Here is a 17,037-nt window from a genome sequence, read left to right as displayed (position 1 = left end):
AGTTACTCTCTGAATATTGTCTCATTGCTCTATGGCATGTGGATTTGTCTGCAGGAGAAGGTGTTAATTAAGGAAACTTTGTCATGCTCTTAAGCCAAGTCATATTAATTTCCTCCCAAACTAGTTTCTTAACAAATTTAGAGTCTAAGACAAGGTGAAAACAATAGAAGAGACATACCAGAAGAATCAGAAAATAAACGGTCTGCTGTTTATTGTGCATCTAAATGACTTCAGAAAGATGACTTCATTTGTCTCTAGAATACAAATGCCCACTGCATAAGACTTTATAGTGTTCCACAGGAAGTCTGTTTTACCACTGGATCAAGACACTTCTGTGAGTTGCAAAAAAAAAATGTTTTAAATGATGTAAGCTTACAATAAACAGCATAAGGAAAAAGAAAGACCATTTTCTTTTCAGTTTATCTTTTTTAACCCTGCCAAGGTTTCCCCAGTGTAACACTTTCTTTCTCTAAATTTTTGAGCTCTGGTTTAAAGTTCATGTTAGTTCAGGAGGGGGGCAGGGAAACATAAATGAAGCAGGAATTCCTTTGGGACACTCATAATGGAGCTATCAGCATAGACTATGATTAATACAGAGGACTATGTAGAGAAAGGAATGATCTGCAGTTTGTATAAGCTCCTGAGGGGATTGTCACATTCTCTAGGTTTATTAAGCTTGAGAAATCTCTTCTACCTCAACGGGGCACAGAAGAATTGTCATTTAAACTACTTTCAAGGTCAAATAATATTAGGTTTCCAGCACTGTATCTCAAGCAACATTTAACATTCCCCTAAGTATATCACACTGTCCTTAACACAAAGCTTGCCAAGCCTACAGGAGAAACTGTTGAATGGATGGAGAGACCCTGCCAAGGCAAGAGCAACTACTTCAGTTCCTGTATTCTCCATGCTGCTTCTTTTTTCCTTGTGGCAATACTCCAAGGGAAAAGGGAGACTTGATGTTTTGCCTATCCCTTTCGGCTTCCTCATCCTCATCATATCTTTCATCCTCATCTTCATCTTCACTATGGTGAGGAGTAGAATGCTGAGAGACAGAAGGTGATGGTGGCACTGATGAGGGCCTGGGGTAGCTGAAACCTTCCGTCTGACAGAGAGAGAAGCAAGTTCACTATATTATCACAGTGTTCTTCTGCTGGTTGTATACAGCAATTTAATGCAATCAGCAGTTCAAAGGAAACCAGTGGTGGTTTCAAAGGAAACCAGAGGTAAGCTTGTCCTGCTCTGCATTCCAAAACTAAGCTCCCTTGTACCTAGATCCCCTCAGTCTTTCTCTGCCAGTAAGCACACACTCTTATGCTTCCAGCACTGCTTTTTTTCAAATATGATAATCCTTATTAAGCCTCAAAACTGTCAACACAACACAAAATCCTTCTGTACTCTAGTTAGAATATGCCTATTGAAATTCAGAATTCAGTCTGAAGTTCTAAACCAGTTTTCTAATCATAATGTCAATATCTGCAAAACCAGAACCAAGCAAGGGGTTTTGGTCTGAGCCTCCTTTCTTCTTATTATTTAAAAAAAATCAGTTTCTCTGTGGAGGTGTCTGAACATTTGATTTCAATAACTTTGTTCTTACACTGAGTCTGAGTAGCCTCTCTTCTCAAATTTGTGCTAATATGCACTGGGCAAGAACTATTTGAAGGTGTGCCTTTAAACTGACCCCTTGCAGTCCCAGCCACAGCCTCCTCCTCACAAACACCATGTTTAGATGAAGGCAGTACTTTGCCTCTCTTTACCTGGAACATCCTTTCCCTCAAACATCCATTCCCAACTCCCCTTCTATTTAGTTTGTGCAGAACATCTCCATGGCATTTCATCAGAAGAAAAATTGGAAGTTGCCATTCTTCTAATAGGAATTTCAAGGTCCAGTTCCTCAGCTGGTCTAAAGTGGCAGAGTCCTGCAACCAGGTCACTCTAAATCACCTGAAGAACTGTTCCTGTGCTTCATCTGGTACCTTTAGTGTTTGTGTCTGATACCATTACAACTGCTGGCTGGAGCTTGGGTGTATAGTTTGAGGAGCTTTTAACTATGAGTTCCTATTTCCCTTCAATGAAGACAAAACTTGCTGACATTTCTCTCTCTGTCTGTCTCTCTCTTTCACACACACATGCTTTTTCTCTCTTTGAAAAGTAGCTAAAATGCAGATGAACTCATCTCCAGAAGCAGACAGTACCTTTGGTGGAGCGCTTGGTTCCATCTCAAATTTATCTGGGAATGTTCTGCTGAGGGCCAAGTGCCTGGCGTGCATGTAATACTGCAAAATAGAACACAAGCCTTTACAAGTCAAGGAAGTCTTGGGTGGATTTAAGCAGGAAATAAAGGAACATAAAATGAGCATGAGTGGAAAAAATAGCTTGTTGTGTCAGGGTCTTATGCTGTGTTGGGAAGCATATAAACAGAAAGGTTCTCACAGAGATATCAGCACAGGACAAGGTCCAAAATAGTTACAAAACTGACATGTGTGCATTCACTCCTTTGCTTCTGTGGACTTGAGAATACTGCTGTGCTAGTGTCTTCCAAATAGGTATTTCTGCAGTGTTTTCTTTGTGAAACTAAAAACATTATTTTACCTTTAAAGGACAGAGGAAGTTTAGGAGTGTTGATGAGCCACAAAGCCCAGCAGCATTTTAGGAAGAACAAGCAGGATCTTTGAAAGAGTCCAGATGACTTAGGAGCACAAATCCTGCTTCATGTAGGGCTGCAGTGTTGTCAGAGACACAAGCTTTTTACATGGTCTTTAGCACCAGGAGTACAAAGACCTCAGTGTACCTGGCTCCTGCTCTAATCTATCCAGTTAAGCCATCCCTCTCCTCACCACTGGAGAGTGGAAGCATTACACTGACATGGAAAGCCAGGCTTTGCCTTTAGGACCTTTGAGAAGTGCTCTTTGGAACAGGAATGTCTCCTTCCATTCCGTCGCGATGCCAAAGACTGCGAGTTAGGCCTGGAATTGTGACTGCTTCTATGACATAGCTTCACACACCCTGCCTAGGTATCTCCAGTCCAGCAGATCCGAGAGCCTCTCGGTTCGGTTTCTCTGGATGATCCTCTGGCGACGGGACTGCTGACAAAATCCATACAGGAACTGAGTTAGCTGGTTGCATGATTCGTCAGGGGAGAGGAACCTCCTGTCAACAATGTAGATGCCTGAAGGACCCAAGAGAGGTGTAAATAAGTGAAACAAAAAATGGAGTCTAACCTCTTTACATTTCTATTCAACCTTCTGTCATGTGGTCTTAGAAACTATACATGTATTATAAGTTCTTTTTAATGCCAGAAGGCAGCTATAAGGGGATTACTTATTACTGTTCTGATGGAATGGAAAGCTGCAGAGAAATATATAATTTTTAATTTTCATTCTCTTTGCCTTTCAGGCTGAAATTCAGCAAATTATTCAGACCTCACAGGCTCTGTTGTTGTTGTGTAAGTATGTCCAAAGTGATGCAAGAGTTTCTGGTTAAAACTAACTACTTAAAAAAAATAATCTAGTGCTTTCCTAGTTGGCAGTAGAATTTATAGCTGTGGATGGTCGGAATCAGCCTGTGGGAGAGAGGCTGTATCTTCTGTAGAGATACAAGTGTTTCCATAGAGATAGAGAACTCAGATGCATTAGCTGATATACAATTCTGGCAGAGAGATGGACGAGGTAAACTTTGCCCCTGTGTTGTTTGTCAAGGGCAGTACTTTATTCTTGCAGCCTTCCTTACACCAGGGTGTTGGGAAGAAGAGGGCACTAGACCTCTAGCCATCTTAATGGCCAAGAGAGATGCACAATGACCTTAACTGCAGTGCCCAGTGTCCCCTGTGAAGGCACAGTAAGCCATGTCAATGCTCACATCTGTGTTTTGGCAGAGAAGAGCAAGTGACCTGTGCTCTAGGTCTGTGACCTTTCTGAAGGCTCTCAAAGGCATATCTACCCAGGCAGCTGTAGCTGTATTTTGCAACTGGTTCTACCCTGGCCTCTAGATAAGGGCATAGTTCGTACTACTGTGGAGCTGGCATTGCCTGATTGTGCAAGCAAGACAAGGTACTCCAAAAGAGGCCCTAGTTTGGGCACATCTTCAATACTGTCTTCATACACCAGGAGCTGGCTACCCTCCTCCTCACCACTCTCCAGTCATGAACCATTTCTAAACCTTTATGAGCAGATTCTTATTTGTACGTAGGTTCATTTTATTTTCACAGGTTTATTTTGTAGTGTACATAATAATTCACTCTTTGGTTAGTGGGGGCAAGTTTCACTGGCCTTGAAGTCCCAGTGCACCTTCACTGGACTCTTCAAAAGGAGCAGATTTTCACTGCTTCTTTTGAAGGGCTCTGAGTATCACAGTGTAACCAGAAGCATTAAAGGGAAGTTTTAGGAGACTCTAGAGTACTATTAGGAGTGTTGAGTTTGGAAGGATAAAGCAGACAACAGGTTAAATGGAGACAAGAGAGAGAGAACCTGGAAAGGGTTTGGATAAATACAAAAGCTTGAATGGCTTGTTCAACATAATGAGATATTCAGAGCTCTGAATATATTCTCCCAATGAGTTCCATTGCAGTAGTGAAAGCACAAGATTGAGGAGTATCAGCACCATCGTTGTGCTTTTTGCTTTCCTAACTCAGAATTGGTATTTTGATATGGTGTGAAAAATTTTACCATAAGCTGCTGGGTCAGCAACATGTTCCTGCATGAAACAGCCAAATCCAGACAGGTTTGTGGTTACACTGGGAATGCCCATCACAGTACATTCAGCTGGCAAAAGAAACAGACAAAAAGCATTTCAGAGCAATATGCTTTGAATGGTCTCACCTTGAGAGAAAAAAAAAGAAAAGGAAACAGGCAGACAGAAGGTCTTATAAAAGATTTGGAGAGAAAGAAAAATAAAATGAATGAAAAAGAAATCTTAAAGAGAAAATTGCACACGGTTTTTGTGAACATATCTTTATTTCCTAGCAGCTAAACTGAAAGCCTTCTGGGAGTCCAGTGTTGAAACAGAGAACCCCATAAATGGTCTGAACTGTTTGGATTTTAAATTGAAGCCTGATATACATGTACGTTCAGTAGTTGTTCACAACTATTCACAAAACTGAATCTCTTAAGTGCAGGAGGATTCTCAATGTTGTATTTTGGTATTCATTGTTTGTAAACTTGCTCCTATAGCAAGGAAGAAAACCCAAGAAACCTCATCATTAACTCAGAACTCCATTCAAAGTAGAAGTGAAGCTAGTTTTACACAATTAGAAAATGTATGCATCTTTTGTACTTATTTCTGTCATTGCTCCGAGTAAGGATAACTGTTTATTCAGGCTTAAAGAGCTTTGCTGATAAACTTAAGCCCAACCTAAGACAGCATGCAGAAAACAGTAAATAGTCTTTGAAATGTTAAAAGCCATCTACATGGCTTTCATTCATATGACAGTGAAACTGGTGTTTTATAGGAATAGAGCTATAAATCTCCCTAGGGGAAAAAAAAAAAAAAAAACCAAAACAACCCTTTTTGTTTCAGGGAGAATTAAATGGGTATCAACAAAGAGAATCACTTCTGCATTAGTAAAGAGAAACTACTCTTTTAACTAACAGTATAAAACACAGCTTTCCTTAAAACTGCTAAGCACCAGTCTAATTTTTCTGTCCAGGTTTACTTTAATATTCACTGGAAAATCATCCTTGACTGTCACTTGCCTTATATCGTAGCTGAGATTAGAACAGGGAGAGAAACTGCTGGAATGCAAGACAGTTGTCTTACCTGGAATCGAGTAGCTCTCTTACTTGAAGAGAAATAGCTCTGGAGAATGCCTAAATTTGCCAAGTTTCTACTCTGATTCATTGGCTTATAACAAATGCTCTTCAGAGGGGCACCCCAACTTTCAGATAGGTAACCTAACTACAGAAGATATTTTGGAGGACATAAAAAAGCCAGGCACCTAGGCTTTCATCTTCATAGGTATTCAAGTTCATAGTTTGCACTGATTTCATCAGGTGCCTTTTGTAAATCAGAGCCAAATATTTTTAAACCAGTTACTATGTGGTCTCTGTATGTCCATTTAATTCTGTGAGATTTTCTATCACTGCATGTACTTGTGGTCAATATCTTAGATATGATGTTACATAATTCTATCAAACTTAATTGTTATCTTGAATTAAATCTACTGAGCTCTGTCAGCTGCTAGCATCACATTTATTGCTCTAGTTTTTTCAATATGTACATCCTTCCAAATATTCTTTTAAAATTCTTGAATCAAGTTAAGAATTAAGTTTTAAAATTTTGTTGTTGTTGTTCTAAAGCCACAGAAATTTAAAAGATTATATGTTACTGTAGGAAAGAGTCCAGTGCAGGGGCAAATATGAGTGGTTGCCAGTGAGTAGATGCCATTCTATACCATCTGGCACCCAAATTTTGCAAGCAGTAAGACCTTTGCCATGCAGGAGAAACAGAATCTAAAGAGTCTTTTCAGCACTCTGGAAGAAATTGTCTGCAAAGCTATTCTGCACCAACAGAATGGATATTCATCTTTTGATACCAGTTAAGTGTACAGATGGCCTACCTGGAGTGTAACCCCAGGGTTCATAGTATGATGGAAATACTCCAAGGTGGCAGCCTCTAACAAACTCCTCATAGTCCAAGGGCAGCAATGGGCTTGTTGAAGAAAGAAACTCTGGATGTAGTATCACCTGGATATTCAAAACTTACATTAGAGGTGAAAGAAAACCATCATCAATACATTTTAATTATCAATAAGCTTAAGAAATTTCTTCACACTGGTCTTTTCCTAAGTATCTGGCCAACACCTCCTTTGCCCATCTGTTGCCTAATTTACTTCCCACATTGAAATGTGTCCTGCCTATGTGCAGTCTTGTTCTGGACATAGTATGGAGAACCAACCGTCTTTCTGAACAGGTTTTCATCTTTATTGTTGTTGATCAAGGAAGACCACATCATTGAGAATTATGTGTGGCATTTGGCAACACTAAAGAGGTTCTCTTGGTCTGCCATACCAAGGTACTCTTGGCACCAAGACTCTGGCCCATCTTGTGCCAGAGGAGGCCTCAGGAGGACACAGCAATTCTGAGCTTCACAGCATCCATTTGAAATACAGGAATGCTCACAGTACTCAGTGGATCTCTCAAGAACTGAGAGAAATTTTAAACCAGACACATCATGGCCCCATCACCACAAACTTGTGCCTGGGCTAAGTGATCTTGCTGAAAGGCAAAGCTTATTAGCTCAGGCTAATGGCCCACTTTCAGGACCCAAGCTAATTTATCTGCATGACTCTGCAGGGCTTGGGGTCACTGCCCCATATTCCACTGCTAAGTAAAGAAGTGCCCTGTACATGCTGTCCCATCAGCTTTGGGAAGAAGAAGTGTGATGGAAGAGTTTAACCTTCTCTGGGCTTTGTTCCCCACCATGAACATACTGCAGACATTATTGCCATGTCAAGGATATGCTTTTATCCTTTCCTAATAATATAGTCATGCTACTCTCTTGAGTAAATCAACACATTTATGTATTCAGCCAGTAAATGAGCTGTAAACTTTTTATGCAAGCTTATTCAACCCCAGTGAATCAAATAAGATTTTCCATTGGCATTGCTGAGGCTATTTTTCACACACTATCTGCTTTCTGATGACTTCAAAGCAGTTAGTTTTGAGGAATTTTTTTGTTACATTTATATATAGTGCATCCTTCCAACCCTATGTTTGTTAAGCCTAGCATATGATTAGCAAACTATGCTCTCAGAGCTTATTGGAGGCACACACTTAGCAGAAAATATGTTAAACCAGGAAGAAGCAACTAGGAAGTTGAGGAAAATATTTATTCCATTATTGTCATGGGCTTAAAAGCCAAAACAAAAGAAATATGTCATTGTCAGTGACAGTATGGATCTGACTTTAAAAGCAATGTTTGGAAGAGGAAGAACTTGCAATTTTAGGTTCTTCTTTGAGTAGATAGATGATAAGATAGTCATAGTTAACAGAGAGAATGCCAGAGATTCCCAGACCAAATCTGGATTTCTGACATGGAAGTAAAGAAAGCATTTATTTACATACACTCAGCTTCAGCAGTTTACACAAACATGAGCACAGCATGAGCTGGAGGTATTTCTGCTCAGGACCAAAGCCCTGGTTACCTTCTATAGCAAATGCTGAGCATCAGGGTGCTGTTCATAAAAACTGACCCAATACTCCAGGAATGTCTGTGCTCAAATCCTGGAGCTCCAGTTTTAAGCAGATGAATCTATTACAGAGTTTAACATCTGGGTGCAAACAATCTGTGGCACTTTCTGCATTGCAGGAATAGTAGCTCCTCATTCAGTACAGGACACAGGAATGAAAACAATTCCCTAACTTCAGATTTTAAATTTGAAATTAACTTGGTTGAACAGCAATGGAAGATATATGTGAAGTGATCAGTTGTCATTCCTGGAAAGGCAGGAAGAGGGAAGTGCTCTGTTAGTATAATACTGCCTGTCAAGAATTTGACTGCACTCCCCATGTTTATGATCCAGACTCAGACTGTTTAAAGAACCTCTATTTTATATCTAAAAAGAAGGTGACAGAACATACCTTCACTCTGTCTGTCCGGTTATTGAAGAGGCCGATGCGTCGGATGGTGTTGAGGATTGGGTCATTGCTGTCATCAATCATGTTGTGGGTGGTCACTGGAGGCAGACAGTGTCTCTAAAGAGAGGAAGGGCAATCCATAAGCCAGACAAAACTCTTGGCAAAGAGCCCTGTTACCATTTTCTAAGGTTAGTGGAAGACAGTGGCAGATTTTGTCATTGATGGGAATAGGTTTTTAGCCTTTCATTTGAAGGTAAGAAAGGAAAGAGAGAAGACAACATTATATGACCATAAAACTAAGGCCACAAATTAGGTCACAGAATCTGTGGCAGGACTTGTTTCATTTATGTCAAAATAAATGTATTTGCACTAACTCTCAGAAAGGCTTATTGTTTAACTTTAAAAGTTTTTAGTCAATCCCTTAAGTCTCCTTAAAAGACTAATTTTACATGTTTAATAAAAATGGAAGAATCCAGGCTTCAGGAACAGTGCAAAGTTCACACTTAGTGCAGAAGAAAAAAATTAGGAACTGGTCTACATGTGACTGGGGAAATATCCAGGTATTGCCCAAAAGAATAGGTTTGGGTTATAATTTAATTTTAAAAAGTCACAGCCGATCTTTCAATGTTACTGCTGAGAAGCCTGTTTGCTGAATACTTCTTTTCAAAGCATGCATATCACTAAATGTAATACACAATCCTTGTACATGGTCATGTTTATCTTGCATACCAGATGTTTGTGTAATTAATACATTTTCTGACCTGAGTTGAAAAGATGGCTCTTTTCATAATGGTTATATCATCTCGATCCAGAATCTTGTTCAAGTCTGGAATTTCTCCTCTGCAGAGGCAACACAGAGCCTATTTTACCAAATGACTTATTATCAGTTGTATAAAGAAAATGAAGAAAAGGTGAACAAGGTTTGATCTGAAGTCTGCTGCTGTCAGCATGAATATTTCCTTTGTTTGCATGCCCCTTCTATATTCCCCACATTTTGTTCTTCCATACACTTGCTGACCTCCCAATTAGCTTCCAAAAAAAAGCTAAGGAATTCTTTTTTTTTTTTTTCTGTTTTTCAGACACACATTGTTTTTGCTGAAGTTCCAGTCATGTCATCTGTGCTTTGGGTCATTCACTTCCAGCTGTCTTTTGAAAGGATACAACTAAGCCATTAACAGATATTACTTTGTCTCTGGTGCTTTTTTAAGCTAAGGCAGCTCATTTTTGACAGTGAGTAAGCCTTTCTGTTACTTAGACATCCCCATGTCTCTTAAGACTCTTTCCACAATGGCATGCTAATACCTTTAAGGGTTTTTTTTGGTGACTTGCCTGTTGAATCTGTCTATGAGACAAAGGGTCCCATATCCTTCCCCTATGCCCTTACTATGGATGTCAAAATTTCTTACACAGACTAGAAGCACAGAAACACCACAAATGGACATATGGCTCTGCAAGGCAGAGCAAAGTAACTTAGACACTCACTTCAGCAGGGCATTGTAGAGTTTCTTCCCAAACTTTTCTTTCACAGACTGTGCAGTGTCCCTGGGGAAATAAGTAAATATATGTATAAAACAGGAGAATCCAGGACAAAGACAGAATAAAAGAGGTCCCTGCTGTTGGAAATTAAATTGTGCTTTCATGTATACTGATGGAGCCAAGTATGCAGAAGCAGATAGAGGTTTGGTTCTTAAAGCTCTTATCCAGCCAGCAGCCATACTGATGGATTTCAACACAACTGAGGACCTGACCTGCATCCAAAGATGAATGCACTGTGAAATCCAGGAGCAGACAGCACTAGTGATTACTCCCAATTTTTGCTCTACTCACTAGACCACACTTCCATCTCAGCTATGAAAAAGAGAACATATGTATGAAACTACATAGAGCAACACGATCATTAACACTGGACACTAATCAAGACTGGGAGGTCTCCAATTTAACTGGGACTAGGAGAAAGATGTAAGAGTTAAACTGACAGAGATTTTAAAGTGAGCTTCTCTCACTTTCTGCCCTATTTCCTAATTGAAAGACTTTCTAAAACAGCTAAGGAATTCAGAGGTAGTTTGCCATAAATTAGTTTGCAAGCCAATAAACTTCTTGAAAAGCTCATGCCCTGGTTTAAGCTAATAATAAATCCTGTGCCAGACAAATGTTATATTTTAGCTAATAAAGAACCCCAGGGAAATACTGTTATAAATGCAGAGGAGTCGTCTGAATTATTCTGCCCCTAGCTGAAATAACTTGAAAGTACAGATGGAAGTGCTGTCAAAATAACAAATGCACTATCAATTTGAGTAAAACACCCACTTCATGGAAGTTTTCCTGCCTTTCTGATTACTAAGAATTATACTTTGGGCTAAGACAAAACTTAGTAAGTTAAATCCAAAACTTTACTAAGCTGAGAATCCAAACACCTGTTTTTAGTTGCTCTCTCCCAACTCACCTAGATACAAAAATGGAAGAGTTGATTTTGGATGAGTTATAAAGCACCTAAATGTCAAACCAAATTGTTCCAAATCCCAGCAAGCTAGTCTGTTCTTTACTCCTTTTTCATCAACTCATGCCATAGACAATATCCAAAAACTTAACCCAGCTAGGATAGTCCACTTTCTCATAAGCAGATAAAACAAGGGATTTTATATCCCATATCAGCCATCACCTATTCTTTTTTAGGTGCTAACCTCTTCTTGTATTTAATTTCTGTGGCATCCAAAAATCATCTAATATTATTATGTGATACTGACGTCAGGTAGTTTTATCCAGGAGATCCAGATTGTGGCCATGATAATGCTGCATATGATGATGCAGGGGGTCTTTTGCTTTTCACAGAGCACAGTGGAAAGAAAAGCCAGAAGCAGCATTTTTTTGCATGATTTCACATGTTTAGGTTTCCCTTTACTGTTACTATGGTGCCTGCATTACTGAGCACCAGAGAAATAAACATGTGATAGAGGTACAATGGGGGAAAAAAAAAATCTGTGTATTTCATTTAATTTAAACTTTCCTAACATCCATATATTATTTATTGAATATATACCTCTTGTATTATATTCAACCTGCCTGTTTCCAGAGAGGTAATCAGACAGAATGTTTCCTGTGAGCCTAAGAAGCTGCTGTGTAATTCTAGAGAACAGAGAGATTTCTCACATCTGTCTTCTTTCCCAGATATGGCAGAAGCTAAATGATTTCAATGATCCCTGTTAAACTATTGCTGTCACTGTTTTTGTGCAGGTTTAGTATCTGTTAATCAAAGACTTCAACTTGGTTACCAATATCCAGAAACTGAGCCAGAGAAACTCCAGCCACTTCTGCTGGAAGTGGTTAATGAGATAACAAGAAAAACAGTATCCTTCTCTCACACAGTGCCTTTCATCTACAGATCTTTAAGTCATTTAGATTTATATCATTTTATAAATATAGAACTGGCATGAGAAAGAGGTTAAACACAGTGAGACACAGGCATAAAATCAGAAGCTAGGTCTTGGGGCTTTTAGTCTCTTAGCTGTAAGACCAGCTTCCTTAACTTTTTCCTTAACTTTTTTTTTCCTTAACTTTTCAGCAGTTTAACCACTCTAGCCACCCGATAAGGCACACATTTCAATTTCCCTGCTTAGATCATTCATCTGTAAATACGTTGAGTGAAATGGCATTTTTCACTTTTTCAAATGAAATTCATCCTTGATAACCCACCACTGATTTTCTCTATTAATTTGAACCTTCAGTTTTGCCATGTCTCTCAGTTCAGAAGGACCTCCCAACACGTGTCTTCTCCTACGTAGAATCACGTAACAGTTGAAGTGAGGTGAAGGTTCAGCCTGCCCTGCTTTGCTTTTTTTGTTTGTGAAGTTGTGAAATCAAAACTCAAACTGAGAAGGGCGGTGACAATTTTCCCTTTATAGCTGTAACAGTCCCTGCCCGGGTATGGCCATTGCTTATTGTAGGCTATATAGAAAAATACAGATTATTATTATCAAGTGTTATTCTGATGGATTAGACAGCACAATTTCCATGTTGTTACATAAAAGAGAACTTGTAATTAATTTCTTATTCCCACTGGTGGCAGAGAAGCTCACTCTGATAAATTAGCAGGCAGTCCTTATTTTGTGAGAGCTCAATAGCATCTCCAAAGGGAGTACCATGGACCACCAGAAGACATCCAGAACACTGGATTTTCTAGAACCTTTGACTTTGCCACTGCAAAACAAGTCCTATTTGTCAACTTGTTACAAAAGAATGGCAATGCAAACTTACTAAAAATAACCTAGGATAAAAAAAAGGTAAATATTTGCCCTTATTTATCATTCCCATCTCTTTCATTCCCACAAATACATTCTAGTTACCACAGTCTTCAATTTAAGCAGAGAAAAATAAAAAAGAGCCATATTCCTTATCAGAAACTTTTGCATTTCTCTTCAATTCCTTGCACAAGGTCCTCAGAGAATGGCAATTACCAGAGCTGCTTCCGGACTGCTTGTCCTTTCAGGGTTTCCACATTAAAATTGTTTGTCTTTGCTGGCATGATGAAGAACACAACAACTGTAACATCAGTCTTATGAACCTAAATGGACACAAGATGGAGAGGGAAAAAAAAAAATCTCACTACGAGGTATCACAGCCACCTTTACCACTAAGGATTAGTCACAGGAAAAGAATGTGCCTGGGTTGGTTGTCCAGGAAGGCTCTGATCTTGCAGCTCTCCCTTCAGCTATTAAGTTTTTGTCAGGTCAGAGATATAGCTGAGGTATACACGTAAACCAGTGTCATTCCATTCCAGTTTGGGCAACTGAGATCCTCCTGACTTCTCACAGTTTAGAGGCCGTGGCTTAGGGTGTGAACATCAGCTGCAAAAAATAAAAACCCTCCATGTATTTTCTCACCTGACAAAACGATGTTGGCTCAAAGGAGTGAGCGATTAGTTCACTAGCTGAGCTATGTTCAGGCATGGGGCAAGAGATTCCCTACAGCAGCAAGCAGAACCACTTTTTAGAGCAATAGTGCCCCAGATGTATGGACAGAAAGAGGCATGACAGCAACCACTTTTCTACCTGAACCCCTGGCAAAGAACGTGACGGACACACACAAAGCTGCAAGTAAATTCTTGCTCATCTCTCACATCCAGCTGCTGCAAAGGCAAAAAGAGTTTGCTGTAAAATCCAGCCCTTTAAGTGTAGATGGTTTCACTTGCTGTTTTCTCCTGGGTGCCGACAGGGTTCAGAATACCAGGTCCCTGAGGGGTTCGTTGCCCGGAGCAGAATGAGGTTGTACTTCTGTCAGCAACTATTTAAAGAAAAGCTAAGGGTGTAAAAAATTAAGTTCTATTCTAAACTTTAGACACAGAAATATGTAATTATCATGCATTCCTTCAGATGGAGGCAAAAGAAAATGTATAATATAAAACAACCTATGGGAGTCACCTATCAGTTTAAGGTTCTTCCCTTCCCTCTCTTCAGGGCAGGTTCAAAGTCCATCATGCTACAGTCTTGGTGGGTATTAATAATCTGTTTCAACATTTATATTTTATTTCCAAAATGTTAAGAACATTTGGAAATAGGTAGGTAAAAGGACTCTATAAAATGAAATAATTCCATCCAATTCTCTGTATTTTTTAGGTTCAGGCACACAGCTGGGAAAGAACCATCATTCCCAGATTGACAGGTAGTCCAGGCATTCTGCTGCTCCCAGTGGAAGTACCTCTTGAAAGAACTACAGCATAAGTGTTCTTTGAACAGCTAATCAGGTGCTGGCATGTATACAGGAACAGTGATGCAACAGAGCCAGGCTCAGCTTATGGGAGAAGCAAATCCCAGTGCACCCTTCCAGAGAGCTTTGGAAAACGAGCCTTGGTTTCCATTGACTTCCCACCACTCTAGCTTGCCATTGATGTCATATACATCATTAGCTACAGTAAGAGCTTATGGCAATCATTGCTTCAGCAATTCTTTCCCTCTTACCACATAAGACCTTCCACATCACCAGCACTGATAGTTAATAGCTAAATGCCATGAACAGGTAGCTGGCGTTGCATAACATTGCCAAACAACAAAAATCAGTTGTTTGGCAAAATTGTGGAAGAAATACTTATGTTGATGACCTGTTATGTGAGTGAATGGATTAAGTATTTCCAAAAAGTCCACAGTCTCCAATGGTGTATTAATAGAAGGTGGAGGTAGAAAAGTATATTTAGGGCTTTGAAAATTTGTATTTTTTCAGCCCTGCTGACAATATAATAACAAGATTTTTATCCAGATTTCATTTAAAATCATTTAAATGATGGAGCACAAAAGAGTGAGATCAACAGCCAGTTGATCTTTGCTAGATGACTGGAAACTGCTTAGCCTTTTTCATTATTTTTTATTTCAAATGTGTCAGTCTTTGGGACACATCTGAAGACATTTTCAATGACCTCATTTGTAGATAGCAAGTGCTTTGTTTTTTGATCATGACAAGGCCTAGATCTTCTCTTTTTTGAAGTATTCCATAAAAGCATTTAGAAACCTGGCACTCATTTTTAACCTGAGGAAACAGAAGCATGGAGGAGTGAGAAGCTTCCCCATGTTTATTGACAAAATTTACAGTGAATTTTGGTGCAAGATTCCCACCCAGTGTGATAATAGTACTCAAATATTTAAAAGATCATGGTCAGGTATTAATGATATGCAATTTGCTTAAAAAGATATTTTTAACTTCATCATTAAAGGATTATTTTTATTTGCCTTCTAATATGCAAACCTTCAGGGTAAATTCTTGAATTAGAGTCTAAGAGTTTTTCTCTAAGAAAAAGGGAGGCAACCTCCTTTCTTAACTTCTTGTAATCTAAGTAATCAATTATTTTTAAGCAGCCTGAGATTGTTACATACTCTGATAATTCAGGGAGAGATCTTTATGAAAACTCTGAATATCCCATAATTATTTTCCTATAAAGCACAGTATGACATGGAAATTTTTACAGGTGAATTCCAGAGTGTAGTAAGTTTGAGCACAAGCTCTACATTATCTACATTTGCAGAAGCTTTCTTACCCTTAGCAAAAAGTTTAATCTTGATAAGGCTTCTAGAAACATATCAGCTCCTTTGTTGGAAAACTCATATCTCCCAGCAATGAAGAAAAATAAGGTCTTCTCAAGACTGAAGTCAAGGTGGCTGAAACCAAGCAAATAAACAGACATACACAAAGTATTTCACAGGAATCAACCAAACTAAACACACAACAGCTTGCTATTATGGAGGAATTTAATAATATAATTATTAAGAATTCTAAATAATATAATTAAGAATAATAAGAATTTAGTGAAAATGAGGCTTTTCTGCTGTTCTTTAAATTAAAATTACTTTCTTAATCTGATAAACTCCATCTTGGGTAAATAATGAAAAAATTAAGACCTCCTGCCTGATCCCACAGTCTCTTAGAGCAGTTAGAACTAGTGTCTAAAATTCCTTTAGCTTCTGAGAAAACCCAGACAGATATTTGAGTAAGTTGGTAATATTTCACCTCCTCTATGAATTACTTGTTAGTCTTTCAGCTTTGGTTCTTGTTTTAAATGGTGTTGGACAACCACTGCTAATTTTTGAAAAGTAAAAGCATACCCATAGAAATGACCTCGAACGAACTCTTGGATCCTAGCCTTGTACATGGAATGCAAATTCTGAAACTCATGCATTGCTGAAAATTTCTTAATGTTCAAGCCATTTGGGGTGACAACATCTGGAAAAGCAGAGAGAAGGCAGAGGTTGACATCTTCAGAGTCAGAGAATTCTTTCAGGAAAGAATCAACACATCTTTCAGTTGTCAGTATGTGGACAGGTTAGGTCCTCTTCCTACTCATGGAGAAGGAACAGGATGGTCTAACACAATGGTTTCCACCAGCTTACCCCACAAAGCTTTGCATGTGGCACTCCACTCTCTCTAGAACTGAATGGCTTTGTAACATTCTGACCTGTAGTCAACATTAGCACAGGCCCTGCTGAGCAGTGAGGTGTCCCCGTGCCCTTTTGGCCTGTTAAGACTTAAGTAATGTCTCCTTTTAGCCACGTGGGTTTTGTGCAATATGCCCTTTACCTCTTTATGCTTGTTGTCACTGTTGCCTGTTTTATCACTAGATTGAAAGCTCTTGGAAGCAGAAATGGTGCTGTACTACTACACCTCTTTACTGCTTCACACAAGAGAGGGCTGTTCTGTCAAGATTTCTGAGGATTTACCAGAAAAGTGAGACTATAAGGAACCTTTTAAATACGATCAGCTTTCAATAATCTGTTGGATTTTGGCTAAAAATAACCACAGAACAGTATACTTCACACTTTTATAACTGCTCTTCTCCAAGATTTCAAAACATCTTACAGTTAAAATTTGTTCATTTCTGGTATCTTCTAAGGGAGAATTATGAGATATACACAGAATTATAAGGATAGACGTAGCCTGAACTAACAATGAAATTCAGTCACTCTTCACCTTTCTGGTAAAGCACAGC

The 17,037-nt window shown here is 39.0% G+C and overlaps 1 protein-coding gene across 1 annotated transcript in view; it reads right to left on the bottom strand.

The window, feature by feature from the left end:
- Positions 1–889: 889 nt before the first annotated feature.
- The window catches only part of GYS2 (glycogen synthase 2 (liver)), a gene marked incomplete at its 5' end in the record, with an annotated part of 21,757 nt that continues 5,609 nt past the window's right edge, over positions 890–17,037 (bottom strand). The window contains 11 exon segments of the mRNA XM_008942191.1: positions 890–1,105; positions 2,196–2,276; positions 3,006–3,169; positions 4,665–4,760; positions 6,554–6,680; positions 8,577–8,690; positions 9,335–9,413; positions 10,056–10,115; positions 13,025–13,131; positions 15,592–15,712; positions 16,157–16,274. Coding sequence (XP_008940439.1) covers positions 890–1,105; positions 2,196–2,276; positions 3,006–3,169; positions 4,665–4,760; positions 6,554–6,680; positions 8,577–8,690; positions 9,335–9,413; positions 10,056–10,115; positions 13,025–13,131; positions 15,592–15,712; positions 16,157–16,274 — 1,283 coding nt within the window.

This window comes from Merops nubicus, unplaced genomic scaffold (genome assembly GCF_000691845.1).
Source record: "Merops nubicus isolate BGI_N331 unplaced genomic scaffold, ASM69184v1 scaffold10786, whole genome shotgun sequence".
NCBI classification, from domain to species: domain Eukaryota; kingdom Metazoa; phylum Chordata; class Aves; order Coraciiformes; family Meropidae; genus Merops; species Merops nubicus.
The sequence above is the reverse complement of the archived record's forward strand: the minus strand, read 5'-3'. Positions and strand labels throughout refer to the sequence as shown.